The 18470-nt window shown below is 46.6% G+C and overlaps 1 protein-coding gene across 1 annotated transcript in view; it reads right to left on the bottom strand.

Annotated features, from left to right (window-relative positions):
- LOC109922123 (transmembrane protein 151B-like) overlaps positions 1-18470 on the bottom strand; it is an 83602-nt gene that overhangs the window by 14109 nt on the left and 51023 nt on the right. Inside the window, exons 3-5 of the mRNA XM_048619783.1 lie at positions 15986-16423; positions 14831-15018; positions 12393-12546 (exon numbers count right to left, since the gene is read on the bottom strand). Coding sequence (XP_048475740.1) covers positions 12393-12458 — 66 coding nt within the window. The 5' untranslated portion in view covers positions 12459-12546; positions 14831-15018; positions 15986-16423. The remainder of the gene's footprint in view (positions 1-12392; positions 12547-14830; positions 15019-15985; positions 16424-18470) is intronic.

Genomic DNA, 18470 nt, shown 5'->3' with positions numbered 1-18470 from the left:
GATGCTGGGATCCTTCTCCTCTGAGCAGAGACATTTTGAGGGAAGATTTAATCAGGGTGTTCAAAATCAAGAGGCATTTTGATAGAAGGAGGAACCATTTCCAGCCGCAGGAGGGTGGGTGAACATAAAACCATAAGGGATAGGAGCAAGAGTGGGCCATCATGGTGGCACAGTGGTTAGCACTGCTACCTCATAGCGCCAGGAACCTGGGTTCAATTCCAGCCTCAGGCAACTATCTGTGTGGAGTTTGCATGTTCTCCCCATGTCTGTGTGGATTTCCTCCAGGTGCTCCGGTTTCCTCCCACAGTCCAAAGATGTGCAGGTTAGGTGGATTGGCCATGCAAAATTGCCCATAGTGTTCAGGGAGGTGTAGATTAGGTGGGTTTTAGGGAGATGGGTCTAGGTGGGATGCTCTGAGGTTCAATGTGGACTTGTTGGGCTGAAGGGCCTGTTTCCACACTGTGGGGAATTCCATAACTTCTATTTGGCCCCTCGATCCTGCTCCACCATTCAATAAGATCATGGCTGATCTTTTCATGGACTCTGCTTCACTTACCCACCCGCTCACCATAACCCTTAATCCCTTTACTGCCTTAAAAACATTCGCTGAGGTAGCCTCAACTAATTCACTGGGCAGGGAATTCCACAGATTCACAACCCTTTGGGTGAAGAAGTTCCTCCTCAGCTCAGTCCTAAATCTGCTCCCCCTTATTTTGAGGCTATGCCCCCTAGTTCTAGTTTCACCTGCCAGCAGAAACAACCTCCCTGCTTCTATCTTATCTATTCCCTTCATAATTTTATATGTTTCTATAAGATGCCCCACTCATTCTTCTAAATTCCAATGGGTGTATAGTCCCAGTCTACTCAGTCTCTCCTCATAAGCCAACCCTCTCAATTCCTGAAGCAACCTAATGAACCTCCTCTGCACCCCCTCCACTGCCAGTCCATCCTTTCTCAAGTAAGGAGACCAAAACCAAACACAATACTCCAGGTGTGGCCTCACCAGGTCCCTATACCGCTGCAGCATAACCTCGTAAAGACCGAAAGAACTGCGGATGCTGTAAATAAGGAACAAAAACAGAAGTTGCTGAGAAAGCTCAGCAGGTCTGGCACCATCTGTGAAGAATAAAAACAGGGTTAACATTTCAGGTCTGGTGACCCTTACTCAGAACTATTTTGAGGAAGGGTCACCGGACCCAAAACGTTAACTCTGATTTTTTTCTTCACAGATGCTGCCAGATCTGCTGAGCTTTCCTAGCAACTTCCGTTTTTGCAGCATAACCTCCCCATTTTTAAACTCAATCCCTCTAGCAATAAAGGACAATATTCCATTTGCCTTTTTAATTACTTGCTGCACCTGCAAACCAACTTTTTGCGATTCAGGCACAGAGGGACACAGCATGAAGAGAATTGGTAAAAGAACCAGAGGAAGGGAGACATGGAGAATTTCCACAAATGAGACGTTGTTGAGATCTGGAATGTGATGCCTTAATGCCGGAAGCAGTTTCAATTGGAACTTGCAAAAGGGGAATGGGAAAAATTTGCAGAGAGACAGGGAAAGAGCCAATGGAAAACAATCATATACATCAGACAGATCTGTCAAGGAACCAGCACTGGAATTGTAAGCCAAATGGCCACCTGCATGATTGAGGAATAATGGATCCAAAATTGCAAAGTTGCAATTACAATTCTCACTCCTTCATTGCTCTCGATTCCAGTTCACCCAGGTCCACACTAACAACTAGGATGTCACTTCAGACTCTGTGTTGTCAGAAGGATGTTGTGGCTTGAGGTCAGGGCTCCTTTATACATGAACCAACAGCCAAACCAGGCTAGAACCCAGATACAACCAAAACCATTTCGGCTTAGCAACTAAAAGCTACATATCTTTGCAAAAGCCCTATCCTCTGCAAACAGAAAGAACATGTCCAGGCATTGTGAATTTTCCAACTAGACAGAAGTTTTGGGAACATTAATGGGGATATTCTACATGGCAACAGTTCAAACCAACCAGAGTCAACTTGCCTTTTGTTGGATTCAAGCTAAAGTTTGGAGCATAACTGTTCCACGGTGAATGAATTCTCCCCAGCAACGCCTTGCCTAATCAGAGTCGACTTGCCAACTAATCATCGCACTATTTTCTCATGCAACATAAATTGTTCCCTTTGAGATTTGGCATTCATGCCATTCTGTCCTGATGAGTGCAAAATGCAAAGCTTCGATGGTGTCTCACGGCAATATAGAAGAGGGGATAAACTTGCTGTTGGGACTGTGGTCAAAATATTTGCTTGTAAAGGCTGACCTGGAGGTCTAGCTTGCCATTTTGAAGTCTGCAGATGATATGAGACCTGGCTGATGGTGCGAGAAAGGCAGGAATAAAATCTGAGAGGGCACTAGCCAGCGGGGGGAAAGAGGCAGATGAGTAGAGTCAATCCAACATTGAAACAGGCAACCCTGATTGGGATTTGACAACCTTTATCACTCAAAAATCACAAATAATCTGGAGTCATTGCCATGTTGCTGTTTGCGGGAGCTTGCTGTGCACAAATTGACTGCCATGTTTCTCACATTTCCAGAGACAGCACTTCAGGAAGGCTTCATTGGTTGCAGAGTGCCTTGGAGATGGGGACCTTGGGGTGCAGGTTCATAGTTCCTTGAAAGTGGAGTCGCAGGTAGACAGGATAGTGAAGGTGGTATTTGTTATGCTTGCCTTTATTGGTCAGTGCATTGAGTATAGGAGTTGCGAGGTCATGTTGCAACTTTACAGGACTTTGGTTAGGCCACTTTTGAAATACTGCATTCAATTTTGGTCTCCTTGCTAGAGGAAAGATGTTGTTAAACTTGAAAGGGTTCAGAGAAGACTTACATGGATGTTGCCTGGGTTGAGGGTTTGAGCTACAGGGAAGAGCTGAATAAACCGAGCTATTTTCCCTGGAGCACCAGAAGCTGAGGGGTGACCTTATAGAAGTTTATAAAATCATGAGGGGTATGGACAGTGTGAATAGCCAAGGTCTTTCCCCCAGGGTTGGGGAGTCCAAAACTGGAGGGGCATAGGTTTAAGATGAGAGGGAAAAGATTTAAAAGGGACCTAAGGAGCAACTTTTTCACGCAGACGGTGGTGCATGTATGAAATGAGCTACCAGAGGAAGTGGTGGAGGCAGGTACTACAACAACAACATTTAAAAGACATCTGGATGAGTATATGAATAGGAAGGGTTTAGAGGTATATGGGCCAAATGATGGCAAATGGGACTAGACTCTATGTATGACTTAAGTCATTGACATGGGCAATTTAGGATATCTGGTTGGCATGGACAAGTTGGATCGAAGGGTCTGTTTCCATGCTGTACATCTCTATGACTCTATGATTGTATGAGATGGCCAGTAGACATGAAGAGCAAATCTTTTTAAAGAAAGACTTGAAGGTGTTATGTGCAGGGCTTTTCTAAAATGTCTGGGCAGGTTAACAGGATGGTGTCATAAATATGGACTTCAAAAATAGAAGTGTAGAGTAAAAAGGCTTCGCAAAACCCATTCAACGTCCCAATTTGGCTCAATATTGTCCGTCCTGTGCCCAATTCTGGGCACCATGCCTTAGGAAGGATGTCAAGATTTCAAAGAGGGTGTGAAGAGAGAATGAGACCAGGGATGACACACTTTCTGATGAAGGGTCTAGGCCCGAAACATCAGCCTTTCTGCTCCTATGATGCTGCTTGGCCTGCTGTGTTCATCCAGCTCTGCACCTTGTTGTTTCGGATTCTCCAGCATCTGCAGTTCCTACGATCCATGACACACTTCAGATTACCGCAAAGAGCTGGAGTTGTTCTCAGGGAAAGGGAGATTTGAGAGAGGTGTTTGGAGTCATGGAACAGCTCCATCAAGCAGATCAAAAGAATTGATTTTCAACAACTGAAGAGGGCTCAGGTTTAAAGAAAGTGGACAAAATTAGGAAAACATCTATTTCAACCTGAAAAGGCCATGTACACAAACAAATATGTCACTTTTTAAAGGATGCTAACTCCAGACATTGATTTTCCAACAATTTAGAACGTTCCCAAATTAACATGTAAAATTGCTGTGACTTTTCACGAAGCTTTTCTCTCAATATGTACCATTGCAGATTGCTAAATTCCTATTCAAATTTTCCTTTGTCAACAGTCACACTGTAGCGACAGACTCTGGCTATCAGGAAGGGAGTTGGAACCAGCTCACAAAGCTTCCCAACTCTATATAGAACAAAAAACAGTGCAGCTCAGGTACAGGACCTTCGGCCCGTCAAGAATGTGCCGACACAGAATGCCTTTCTAAGCTAAAATCTTTTGCCTCTACGCAGTCCGTATCCCTCTATTCCCTGCCTATTCATACATCTATCAAGATGTCTCTTAAACCTTGCTATCGTATCTGCCTCCACCACTCCCTCTGGCAGCTCATCCCATACACGCACCACCCTCTGTGTGAAAACGTTGCTCCTTAGGTCCCTTTTAAATCTTTCCCCTCTCACCTTAAACCTATGCCCCTCTAGTTTTGGACTCCTTGCCCATTGGCCCACCGGAACAAGGTCCCATTGTACTCTGAGAACTTTCTTCACTGTCCACTACACCACCAATTTTGGTGTCATCTGCAAACTTACTAACCATACCTTCTATATTCACATCCAGGTCCTGCTAACTTTGAGGGCTCAATCTGCCTTCAGGTTTCCTAAAACTTACATATGCCTCCATTTGCTTTTTGACTATATGCAAAGACATGGCGCCAAGAGTTTAGAAGAGTTCTTTTTCTTCAAAATATATATTTAATCAATGCCTTATTGATCTCCAGGACTGACTGTTAACCATAATTGTGGTTTCCTTCAGAAGAACATAAGAGAAAAGAGAGACAGTGATGCAGTGGTAACATCAGTTGGCTGGTAATTCAGAGCCCTAGGTTATATAGTCATAGGTTCAAATTCCCTGGAGCAGGTGGTGGAATTTAAATTCAATGCAGGGAAAGTGGAAATAAAAGCTCATCACAGGAATGACAACCACAGCAACTATCATCGATTGTCCTGTATCCGGTTCATCAATCCCATTTGGAGGACAATTGTAGAATCCCTACAGTGCGGAAACAGACCCTTCAGCCCAACAAGTCCACACTGACCCTTGGAGCTCTTGTGCAGACCCATCCCCCTATAACCCACCTAATGTACACACCCCTGAACATTACGGTACAATTTAGCATGGCCAATCCACCCTAACCTGCACATCTTTGGACTGTGGGAGGAAACCGGAGCACCCGGAGGAAACCCCACACAGACACAGGGAGAATGTGCAAACTCCACACAGACAGTCACCCAAGGGTGGATTTGAACCTGGGTCCCTGGTGCTGTGAGGCAGCAGTACTAACTACTGAGCCACCGTGCCCCCCCAGATCTTAGCTCCTTATCTGGACCTCACCCATTCCAGGGCCAACAGCAATGTGGTTGATTCTGAAATTGACTCAATTCAAGGTCACCTAGGGACTGGCAACAATTGCTGGTCTTGCCATTAAATAAGCTCCGGTCAGACTTTATTTGGAATATCGTGAGCACTTTTTGGGCCCTGTATAGAAAGGAAGGATGCATCGCATTGGACGGGGTCCAGAGGAAGTTTATGAAAATAATCCCAGGGATGAAGGGCTTGTCATATGAGGAGCGGTTGAGGACGCTGGGTCTGTACTCGATGGGTTTAGAAGGACGGGGGGCGGATTTGATTGAAACTTATGGAATACTGAGAGGCTAGGTTAGAGTGGATGTGGAGAAGAAGTTTCCGCTTGTAGGAGAGACTAGGACCAAAGGGCACAGCCTCAGAGTGAAGGAACTGAAACAAGGAGGAGAATCTTCAGCCAGAGGGTGGTGAATCTGTGGAACTCATTGCCACTGAGGGTTGTGGAGGCCAAGTCACGGAGTGTATTTAAGTCAGAGATAGATAGGTTCCTGATTGGTATGGAGCTCTAGGGTTATGGGGAGAAGGCAAGAGAATGGGGTTGAAAAACCTATCAGCCATGATCAAACGGTGAGTAGACGCGATAGGGTGAATGGCCTAATTCTGCTCCAATATCATATGGTCATTATAAAAGAATGTGAGAGATTCAGTTAGCAGGCAGTGAATGGTAGAAATCGACTGGTATGATGGCCTTTTCATAGCGAGACGATTTGAGTACAGGAGCAGGGATGTCTTGCTGCAGTTGTACAGGGGCCTTGGTGAGACCACAAGAACAACAAACTATAAACCTCTTGCCTCGACACTGTCTGTATCCCTGTATTCCCTGCCTGTTCATATAACTGCCTTGTAAATGTTGCTATTGTAACCACCTCCACCACCATCTCTGGCAGCACATTCCAGGCACTTACCACCCTCTGTATAAAACATTTGCCTCTCGCATCTCCTTCAAACATTCCCCTTTTACCTTAAACCTGTGTCCCCTAGTAATTGACATTTCTACCATTGGAAAAGACTGCAACTATCCATTCTATCTCATAACTTTGTAAACTTCTATCAGATCGCCCCTCATCCTTCGATGTTCAAGTGAAAATAAACCAAGTTTGTCCCATCTCTCCTCATAGTTAATACGCTCCAAGCCAGAAAATATCCTGGTAAATCACATCCTTCCGGTAGTGTGGTGACCAGAACTGTACACTATATTCCAAATGTGGCCCAATTACAGCTCTATAGAGCTGCAACATTAACTTGCCAATTTTTATACTCTATGCTCCAACTGATGAAGGCAAGCATGACATATGCTTTCTTGATCACCTTATCCACTTGCGTTGCCACTTTCAGGGAACTGTTGGCCCGTACGCCAGGATTCCTCTGCATGTTGATGCTACTAAGGGTTCTGCCATTTAATGTTTACGTCATTCCTGCATTAGATGTTCCAAAATGCATCACCTCACATTTGTCTGATCGAATTCCATCTGCCATGTTTCTGCCCAAGTGTCCAGTCTATCTATATCCTGCTGTATCCTCAGGCAATCCTCCTCATTATCCACAGCTCCCCCAATCTCTCTGTCTTATTGTGTAAAGTTTGGGTCTCCTTATCTGCAGAAGGATGTTCAGTCTATCCAGGGAGTACAATGAAGGTTTACCAGGCTGATTTCCAGGACGTCAGGACTGACGTATGAAGAGAGACTGGTTTGCTAGAGTTTAGAAGAATGAGGGGGATCTCATAAAAACCTATAAAAGTCTAACAGGGCTAGACAGATTCAATACAGGAAGGATGTTCCCCATGACCCGGGGAGTCCAGAACCAGGGGATCACAGTCTGAAGATTGCATTTAGGGCTGAGAGAGGAGAGATGTCTTCACTCAGAGTGGGGAGCCTGTAGGATTCTCTGCCACAGAAAGCGGTTGAGGCTGAAACATTGATTTTTTTTTCAAGAAGGAGGTGGATATAGTTCTTAGGGCTAGAGGGATTGAAGAGTATGGGGTGAAAGCTGGAACAGGAGACTGAGTTGGATGATCAGCCACAATCTCATCCAGGACAGAGCATGCTTGAAGAGGTGAATGGCCTACTCCTGCTCCTATTTCCTATGTTTCTATGAATGGACCCTTCAGCCCTTCCAGCCTGCTGCACTATTCAGTAAAATGGTGACTGATTTCTCTGGGTTTTGAATTCCACATTTCCATCTATCCCCCCAGTAACCTTCAAACTCCCAGTCTAGCCTGAATCTATCTAATTTCACCTTAAAAGAAAATTCAATGACCCCTACCTTCACTGCCTTCTGGGGCAGATCTCCAAAGTCACACAGCCCTCAGAGGAAAAACATGCTCCTCACTTATGTTCTAAAAGAGCGACCCCTAATTATAAAACAGTATACCCTCGTTCTGTACTGGCCCACACAAGGATACATCCTTTCCAAATCCACCTCGTAAAGATGAAATGAAGATGGTTACCTAAGATTACAAAGAAACCTTGATCAATTGGGCCAATGGGCTGAGGATTGGCAGATGAAGTTTAATTTTGATAAATGCGAGGTATTGCATTTCGGTAAAACACACAAGGGCAAGACTTAGACAATTAAAAGTAGGGCCTAGGTAGAACAGTAGGGGTTCAGGTACATGATTCTTTGAATTTTGCATCACATATAGACAGGGTGGTTAAGAATATATTTAGCACGCTTGCCTTCATTGCCCAGACCTTTGACTATAGGAGTTTGGGACATTATGTAGACGTTATACAGGATGTTGGTGAGGCCTCTTCTGGAGTACTATGTGTGGTTCTGGTCACCCAGTTATAGGAAGGATAATAATAAGCTGGAGAGGGTTCAGAAGAGATTTACCAGGCTGTTATAACAAGGTGTGTAGCTGGATGAACATAGCAGGCCAGGCAGCATCAGAGGAGCAGGAAAGCTGACGTTTCGGGTCTGGACCCTTCTTCAGAACCAGACTGTTTGCTGTGAATGGAGGGTTTGAGTTATAAGGAGAGGCTGGATAAGCTGGGACTTTTTTCACTAGAGCAAAAGGAGGTTGAAGGGTGACTTTATAGAGGTTTATGAAATCACGAAGGGCATAGGTAAAGTGAATGGCTGATGTCTTTTCCCTAGGGTGGGGGATTTCAAGACAAGGGGGCATATTTTTAAGGGGAGAGGAGAAAGATTCAAAAAAAAGACATGAGGGGCATTTTTTTTTTTTAAACACTTCAATCAGGTCTCCTTTCACTCTTCCAAACCCCAGTGGAAACCAGCCCAGTCTGTCTAACGTTTCCTCATAAGACAAACTGGCCATTCCAGATATCAATCTGGTAAACCTGCTCTGAAATGCCTCCAATGTAGTCACATCCTTCCTTAAATAAGGAGACCCAACATTTTTTTTTAAAAGTTTGTTCACAGGGTGAGGGTGTCACTACCCAGACCAGCATTTATTGCTCACCCCTAAATTGCCCAGAGGGGTGTCAATCATTGCTGTGGGTCTGGAGTCACATGTAGGCCAGACCAGGTAAGGATGGCAGTTTCCTTCCCTAAAGTGCATTAGTGGATCAGATGGGTTTCCCCCAACAATCAACAATGGATTCATGGTCATCATTAAATTCTTACTTAATTCCAGATTTTTAATTGAATTCCAATTCCACCATTTGCTGTGGCAGGATTTGAACCGAGGTCCCCAGAGCATGACCTGAGAATCTAGATTAACAGTCCAACAATAATACCACTGGGCCATCGCCTCCGCTTAGCACCCAGCATTCAGGATGCGGCCTCACAAAAGCCATACAGTCATACAGCATAGAAACAAACCCTTTAATCCAATCAGTCCAGGCCGACAAGGATCCCAAACAAACTAGTCCCACTTGCCTGCATTTGGCCCATATCCCTCCAAATCTTTCTTCTTCATTAACTTACGCAAATGTATTTCAAATGTTGTAGCTGTACCCACATCCACCACTTCCTCTGGAAGTTCATTCCACACAGGAACAATTCTCTGTGTGAAAAAGTTGCCCCTCATGTATTTTTTAAATCTTTCCCATCTCACCTTAAACCTATGCCCTCTAGTTTTGGACTCCCCTACTCTGGAGAAAAAGACCTTGTCTATTCACCCTATCCATGCCCCTCATGATTTTATAAACCTTTGTCAGGTCACCCCTCAACCTCCGACACTCCAAGGAAATTAGCCCCAGCCTATTCAGCCTCTCATCTCTGTCTTAAATAGGCACCCGCTTTTTGTGAAAGGGTAGCCACTTGTTTCAGATTCTCCCCACAAGAGGAATTGCCCTCTCCCCATCCATCTTGTCGAGGTCCCTCCGGGTCTTCGATGTTTAAATCAAATTACCTTGTCCTCTCCTAAACTGCAATGGATATAAGCCTAACCTGTCAACCTTTCTGTATAAGACAACCCACCCCATTCCAGGGATTACTCTGGGTAAAATTTTGACAAAAATAAGGGCATCAGATTTAATAATTGCGATTTTTTTTCATAAGAGGGAGTTAGGAATCCTATGGAGCAATCATTGAAGGTGGCAGGATATAGTATAGAAACCCTACAGTGAGGAAGCAGGCCATTCAGCTCATTGAGTTTACACCAATCCTCCGAAAAGCATCCCACCCAGACCCATCACCCTACCAAATCCCCATAACCCTGCATTTCTCACGGCTAACCCACCTAGCCTTCACATCCCTGGACACTATGGGGCAATTTAGCACAGCTAATCCACCCTAACCCGCACATCCCTGGACACTATGGGGCAATTTGGCGCGGCCAATCCACCCTAACCTGCACATCCCTGGGCACTATGGGACAATTTAGCACGGCCAATCCATCCTAACCGACACATCTTTGGACTGTGAGAGGAAACCAGAGAACTCGGAGGAAGACCCATGCAGACACGGGAAGAATGTGCAAACTCCACACTTGACAGTTGTCCAAGTATGAGATAGTTTGCAAAATGTATCAGGGGCTTCACAAACCGAAGCACTGAGCACAAAAATAGGACATCACACTGAGCCATTATAAACTTCTGGTCAGGCTCCCCCCACTACCCCCCCACCCTGACTGCAGCATTATCTCTAGTCCTGGCTCCCCTCCTCTGACCCTGTCCCTTCGAGAAGGAGGTGAGAGTCCCTCGAGAGGATGTGGATTGAGTTTGACCAGAACGGTCCTGGGGTAGGGGGTCGAGGGATTTTAGCCGTGAGGTCAAGGGTCACAGAAGCTTGGGGTGGGTGGTGTCGTTCCTCTCAGAGCGAAGGAGATGGAGGGAAGTGGGGGGGGCGGGTGAGATTTGATGGAGGTGGTGGCCATAGTGACAGTATCCTATAAGATCGGGAAAGGAGAAGCTGGGTCCCATTGGCTGATGGGACAAGGACTGGGGAAGGGGTGAGGGGGGGAGACACAGATTGAAGGTTTTGACTTTGAGGAGGAAGGTTGATTTCTGCAGCGCGGGGCAACGAGCTGGAACCCGCTGCCCACGAGTTGGGGAGGGGAAGGAGAGATGACAAACGATCGGAGGAGGAGATTTGACAGGAACTTGAGGAGGAATAAACTTGCAGAGGTAGTGAAGGGGCAGCTCGGAAGAGTTGAGGACTGTCTGAATAGGTGCACAGAGAGCCTGTTTTGACTAGACGGGATGAATGGTTTCACATACACTGCTCTAACAACTTTGCGACTTTCAAATGGGAACCCATTAAGTCCTTGAAAAGGACGTGTTTACAGGGCCATGAGAAAAAGGGAGTGCGCGGTCAACCAGGCAGTTTTTCCAAAAAGCTGACACAGGCCAACTGTCATAGAGATGTACAGCATGGAGGTAGACCCTTTGGTCCAACTTGTCCATGTCGACCAGATATCTTAAATTAATCTAGTCCCATTTGCCAGCATTAGGCCCATATCCCTCTGAACCCTTCCTATTCATCCAGATGCCTTTTAAATGTTGTAATTGTACCAGCCTCCACCACTTCCTCCTCTGGCAGCTCATTCCATATACGCACCGCCCTCTGTGTGAAAAAGTCACCCCTTAGGTCCTTTTCAAATCTTTCCCCGTCTCACCTTAAACCTATGGCCCTCTGGTTTTGGACTCCCCTACACTTGGCTCCTCCTGTTGTAGGAGTAGGGGAAGGTGTTTTCGGTCATTACCCGGGGAATTTCAGGGTCCGATCGGAATCGGACCCTCTTGTGTAAAGAAAAGAGAGCGGGAGTGTGGACCCCATCCTCCCTAGCCTGGCCGAGGGGAACTGTGTCCACTCTGGGAAAAAGGAAAAATACCTTCATGATCGTCTTGGAGTCAAACACTGGGCATTGAAAACCCCCAACCTTTCCCTTCCCCCATCTTCAGGCAAAGCCAAAGAAAACATAAACACCAGCAGACATCTCTTTCTCCAGCAGCACCCATACCCCATCAACTTGTCCTTGCTCAGAACAGCTCAGGAAATTAAACTGGGGAGGAACAATGTCAGAGAGAGAGAGAGAGAGAGAGGTGTCAAAAAAAAAAACTGAGGAACATTTCACTGCAATGCAGCGATCTCATTCCAGAAATATCATCCCCCCTCCCCACCAATATCCATCTCTTGCCCCCACTTCCTTGCCTGCCCTTCAAAAAAACAACAGACAATTTTGGAGGAGGGGGTTTTAAAAAGATATTCTGTTTCCCCTCGCGATGAATTGGTGAGATTAGCAGTCTCTGGGTGTCTAAATTGCTATCATCGCTAATGTCCACAGAATTGATTTGAGATGAACGTGACAGAGCCTCCCGCTCCCACATTACTGTTTCTCTTTCTATACCCGCAACAGACACACACCTCCCTCCCCCTCCACTTGAAGCTTTTTATTTCTGGTGAAGGTGAAATTTAATTTCCTTGGTATTTCACGAACTCACTAGGCGAGGGCGGTGCTGCCTTTCTGTGAGTGTTTGTGTGTGTGTGTGTGTGCGTGTGTGTGTGTATGTTAGTCAGACTCACCTCCTCTCTGATATCTTGCAGGCTCGGGGTGTTACCTTCGTTCACTGCTCCTGACAAACTCTGCATGATCTTTCTTCAGCCTCCCAGGCACAGGTCCAGCCGAGCAAAAACGCCATGTGGAAACGGCCAAGTCATTTCCTATCAGGGACAAAAGCTGCCCAGAGGGGGTACAGGGCGATAGAGATACACAGAGAGAGATAGAGAGAGAGAGAGAGCAGCTCCCCTTTCAATCCTCCTTAATAAAGCACCATGCTCCTACCCTTAGAGTGACACACACACACAAACACACACACACACACACGGTGTGTATACAAAAGAGCCATCCTGCAGCATTCAGTTCCAATGAAGCATCTTATATAGCCAAGCCTAGTTTTACTGTAAAGATGAAGGGCATTATCTAGCAATGGCCCCTGTTTTACACCAAGCACCTTCACTGCAGTTTGTCCTTTTTTATGTATATAAATCTGAAATTTCTTTGCCTCACCTAGCCACTGACCCCTGTACTCTACAATTTCTGCCTGAAATACATAGCTGACGTCAGCTACCTTGGATACTGTTCCCAGCTCCTGCAATATTTAAAGGGACAGGCCGTGTCGCGGCTGCTTGTGGGGAACTGGGAGAAAGGAGGCTGCCTCGCAACCCTGACCAGGGATGGGTCCGGAGTATGTTGCCCCACCCCTAATTGCCCCTTGAGAAGGTGGTGATGAGCTGCGTTCTTGAACTGCTTCAGTCCACATGCTGTAGGTTGACCCACAATGCTGTCGGGGAGGGAATTCCAGGATTTCGCCTGGGTGACACTGAAGGAACAGCCGGTACATTTTCTGAGTTAGGACGGTGTGTGGTTCAGAGGGGAACTTGCTGGTGTTCTCATGTATCTGCCACCCTTGTCTCTTGTACAGGGCCTAGGAGGTGCAGTTGGAGGCTTTTTCACATTGAAATCATGGAATCCCTACAGTGTGGAAGCAGGCCATTAGGCCCATCAGATCCACACTGTCCCTCCAAAGATCATCACATCCAGACCCATCTCCCTACCCTATCCCTGTAACCCTGCATTTCCCATGGCTAATCCACCCAGCCTGGACACTATGAACAATTTAGTATGGCCAACCCGCTAACCTGCGCATCTTTGGACTGTGGGAGGAAACCAGAGCCCCCGGATGAAACCCACAGGGAGAACATGCAAACTCCACACAGACAGTGGCCTGAGGGTGGAATCGAACCCAGGTCCCTGGTGCTGTGAGGCAGCAGTGCTGACCACTGTGCCACTGTTCCCTAGAGGGGCATTAGTGAACTGGATGGGTTTACATAACAACCAGTGTTGGTTGTCAATGGTTACCAACACTGAGACTAGTTAAATTCCAGATTATTAATTGAATTTATACCCAACGTATTAGACTGGGCCACCTTGTCTAGACACTGGAGTGTCTGGTTGGACCTAAGCAGCTATGGCCCACACAGATCCCTGAAAACGTCATCTCTACTGTTTCCTCACAAGAGATGAGAGTCTTCAGAGGAACCCAGTTCGATCCAAGGCTAGGTATTACCAACAGGAACATCTCCTCCACATCTCCACTCCTCCATATCAGTACACAACCCCACCTCCCACTCTCAACGGTGATATTAGACTACACAGAGCACGGAGGGGCCCTGGTCACTGTCTGAGTGATTATTCCCCATCCAAGCACGTACTTCGGTTCTACAACTGGTGACATCGTTGGATAAGGGCAACAAAAACCTGTCGTTGTGCAGCCACTTCAATGCAGTAAACGTGCTCCAGGGTGTTTCGCTGGAGGGTTGTCAAGGAAATCAGAGACGGCTAACTACCTAAGACCGCAGGACAGAGGAGCGAAAGCCACGTCAAGGAGACTGAAGCCAGTGTCTCCCTGAGAGATGGAGAGAGAGAGAGAGAGAAAACGTAGCTGTGGTGTGGGGCTCTGGAGTAGAATGGTTTCCTTTGACCACTTCGAGGGCAGTTAGAAATCAACCCCATTGCTGTGGGGTCATAGAGTCATTGAGTTGTACAGCATGGAAACCGACCCTTCAGTCCAACTCATCCATGCTAACCAGATATCCTAAATAAATCTAGTCTTATTTGCCAGAATTTGGCCCATATCCCTCTAAACCCTTCCCTTCATTTACCCATCCAGGTGCCTTTTCAATCTTATAATTGTACCAGCTTCCACCACTGCCTCCGGTAGTTCATTCCAGGGTCTGGAGTCACATGTAGGCCCAAACCATTTGAGGACAGCATATTTCCTTCCCCAGGGGGAGGGGAGATGGTGTTATAGTTCAGGCTAACAGGAGACAAGGTTTCCCATTCCTAACCTTTCCTAGAGTCAATAGAATCTAAATCCAAAGGATAATTCAGCAAAACATAAGGCTAGTCTCAGCGATGGGGAGCATAACAACAACATTGATGGTGATTGCTACAAACCCACCTGGTTCACCGTTGCCCTTTAAGGAAGGGAAATTTGCCCTCCCTACCTGGACCCCACGGTGGTAGTGGGTTGACTCTCGACGTCTCTCTGAAAGCAGTCAGAGAGGTCCACTCAGTTCAAGGGGCAAGTAGGAAGAGGCAACTAACACTGGCCCAAATTCTGCACAAACTGAGCAGATCAGGCAGCATCTGTGGAGAGAGAGAAACACAGAGACAACGTTTCAGGTCCAGTACAACTCTTCTTCAGGGATATCGGCCCAGCTAGCCTGCCTCACATTCCATGAAAGAATTTTTTTTTTTAAAAAGCAGAAAGAAGGGCTTTTTGATAATTTCACAGTGACAGACTACCTTTTTCATTCCAGATTTGATTAATTGCATTTAAATTCCATCGGGGTAAAGTTGGGGCTTGAACCCTTGCCCTAGTGCATTAGAATAGAATAGAAATTTATTGTCATGTGTATTTTTTTGCTGTATTTTTCATGTTAGTTTTATAAGTTCCCACACCACGGAGCCTACATCAATGACATTAGTCATTAGTGTCTAGTCTCATTTATCAGCATTTGGCCCACATCCCTCTAAACCGTTCCTATTCATATACCCATCCAGGTGCCTTTTAAATGTTGTATTTGTAGCCTCCACCACTTCCTCTGGCAGCTCATTCCATACACGCACCACCCTCTGTGTGAAAAAGTTACCCCTTAAGGTCCCTTTTAAATCTTTCCCCTCTCACCTTACACCTATGTCCCTCTGGTTTTGGATTCCCCCACCCCGGGGAAAAGACCTTGTCTATTCACCCTATCCATGCCCCTCATGATTTTATAAACCTCTATAAAAGGTCACCCCTCAGCCTCCGATGCTCCAGGGAAAATAGCCCCAGCCTATTCAGCCTCTCCCTGTAGCTCAAACCCTCCGACCCTGGCAACATCCTTGAAAATGTTTTCTGAACCCTTTCAAGTTTAACAACATCTTTCCTATAGCAGGGAGACCAGAATTAAGTGCAGTATTCTAAAAGTGGCCTAACCAACGTCCTGTACAGCCGCAACATGACCTCCCAACTTCTATTCTTAATACACTGACCAATAAAGGCAAGCGTACCAAACGCCTTCTTCACTACCCTAATAATAAATAAAAGTGAAAGTATGACAAAGCTCATCACCATTCAGTTAACAGCTCCTGGGCTCAGAAAAGGCTGATTAAGGAACAATGGAATACTGAGACAAAACCACCATTCCAGGCCGAGGCTGCTGGAATACTGGGCCGGAAGCGTCTGCCAAACAAGACCATCATGCTGTGCCAAGGCCACTACACCAGGATGAGACTGTCACGTATTGCCTTTCTCCTCAGGTGCCTGGGCCTAGCTGTGGACCTGGAGCCTTGGCCTTAGCTGCGATTCCAGGCCTAGTCCGCTTTTCTCCTCCTTCACGTTCCTGGGCCTAGATGCGGACCTGGAGCCTCGGCCTATCCTGCGGGTCTGGGATGGAGGAGTCGGCCCTGCTCGCTTGACGGCAGACCCCGGGCTGGAGTGGGGCCGTTTCTGGCTTATCCTGGCGTCGCTACCATAGGAGTCCTCCTCCCTCATTCACCACTCTCCAGGCTTTAAAGGAAAGGAAACAAGGAGTAAAGAAAAAGTGTGGAAGTAAAAAAAAAAGAAAAACAACAAAAGAAAACCGAAGGGAGTGGACAAATCCCTGGGCTCAGGCCCCCCACTCTGCCACCATCTTGAAAGATTAACCTGGGTCTCTGGATTAGTAGCTACATGACGTTACTACAATGCCACCGTTTCCCACAAGGTCATACCTCAGATGTCCATTTGCCTGCCATTTATATGAAGGAAGGAGGCATCCAGGTTGCTATTCACAGCCTATGAGTGTTTGGCCTGGATCCCTACAGCCTCCACAATATTGTGATCTGAATCTACAGCCTCTGTTTTTGGTGTGATCCCACTAATCATTAAAATATTGCAGCTGGGGAGAAAATGGTGGTTCCTGTGCATCAAAAACCATCCAATGAGGAGTCGGCTTGCTCTCTGAATGTCTCTGCTTGTACGGGTCACATGAGAACAAACGAGCCTGGAAGCCAATCACAGGACAGTGAGATGGCAAAGGTTGACAACAGGAGCTGAACCTTCCAGAAATAGGCCCAAAACAGAATTCACAACGCGATTGGTCAGGCCTGAGTTAATGCCTGCGAAGCTTGTTGTTTTACTGTGAAAGTTCTCCTAAACTTCCAGATTTATTATGTATCTAACCCGTGCTGTCCCTGTCCTGGGAGTGTTTGATGAGGACAGTGTAGAGGGAGCTTTACTCTGTATCTAACCCATGCTGTCCCTGTCCTGGGAGTGTTTGATGAGGACAGTGTAGAGGGAGCTTTACTCTGTATCTAACCCCATGCTGTCCCTGGCCTGGGCGTGTACGATAGGAGACAGTGTAGAGGGAACTTTACTCTGAATCTAACCTCGTGCTGTCCCTGCCCTGGCAGTGTTTGATGAGGGGCAGTGTAGATAGAGCTTTACTCTGTATCTAACCCTGTGCTGTCCCTGTCCTGGGTGTGTTTGATGGGGGACAGTGTAGAAAAAGCTTTTCTCTGTATCTAACCACGTACTGCCCCGTCCTGGGAGTGTTTGATGGGCTACAGTACAGGGGGAGCTTTACTCTGTATCTAACCTCATGCTGTCCCTATCTTGGGGCTGTATGATGAGGGACAATGTCGAGAAAGCATTACTTTCAGGTTAAAAGTGTATAGGGAGCTTTACTCGTACATAAGAACCGTAGCCGGGCTTACTGTGCCTCCAGTTAAATGACACAGTCTGTGCCAAAAATGAATATCTCTCCCTCTGCTCCATTCATTAGCAATAACCAGTTCCCCGTCATTTAACTCCACAGGGTTTTGGTGTAAAAATGACTCATTCAAAGCCTTTCAGTCTTGATGTGCCTCTATCCTGGTTCTGAACTTATCACGTTTTGACTGGGAGTGGTCCCCAGCTGAATCCCTTGCTCTCAGTCCTGCTCATTACTTTCAGATTGTACCTTTTCCGGTAATTCTGACTGACTCTATTTCCCGCACTCCCCAATAGCTCAGCCCCCACCCCCATAGGCTCATCTGGCTCAACGCCACAGAGCTTTGGGTGATCCATCTGGATCACAGGGTGGATCCCCTGCTGATCAACAGTCACCTGAGCAGAGTGGATCATTGGGGCAGGGTGTAGTGGAGTAGCCAGTGAACAAGCTTTGGGTTCATGGACACAGTAGACTACCACTCTCATAGTGAATGGCTCCTATTGATTTTAAAATGCACCATAAATACTCCTTCTACAGGTCTCAAGGAATCAAACCTCAATGCAAATAATCACAAAACATCATACGTTTACTTGAATTTTGCCACCTTCCCCATCTCAGCTCAGTTCCAAACTCCAAACCTATATCCAACGCAGTGAAACATTCTTTCCACTCTTTTTAAAGAACATCAGAGGGTCGGTGCTGAGGGAGTGGGCACTGTCGGACTGTCAGTGCTGAGGGAGTGGGCACTGTCGGACGGTCAGTGCTGAGGGAGTGGGCACTGTCGGAGGGTCAGTGCTGAGGGAGCGCCGCGCTGTCGGAGGGTCAGTGCTGAGGGAGCGCCGCACTGTCGGAGGGTCAGTGCTG

This window comes from Rhincodon typus, chromosome 43, assembly GCF_021869965.1.
Source record: "Rhincodon typus isolate 14 chromosome 43, sRhiTyp1.1, whole genome shotgun sequence".
Taxonomy (NCBI): domain Eukaryota; kingdom Metazoa; phylum Chordata; class Chondrichthyes; order Orectolobiformes; family Rhincodontidae; genus Rhincodon; species Rhincodon typus.
The sequence above is the reverse complement of the archived record's forward strand: the minus strand, read 5'-3'. Positions and strand labels throughout refer to the sequence as shown.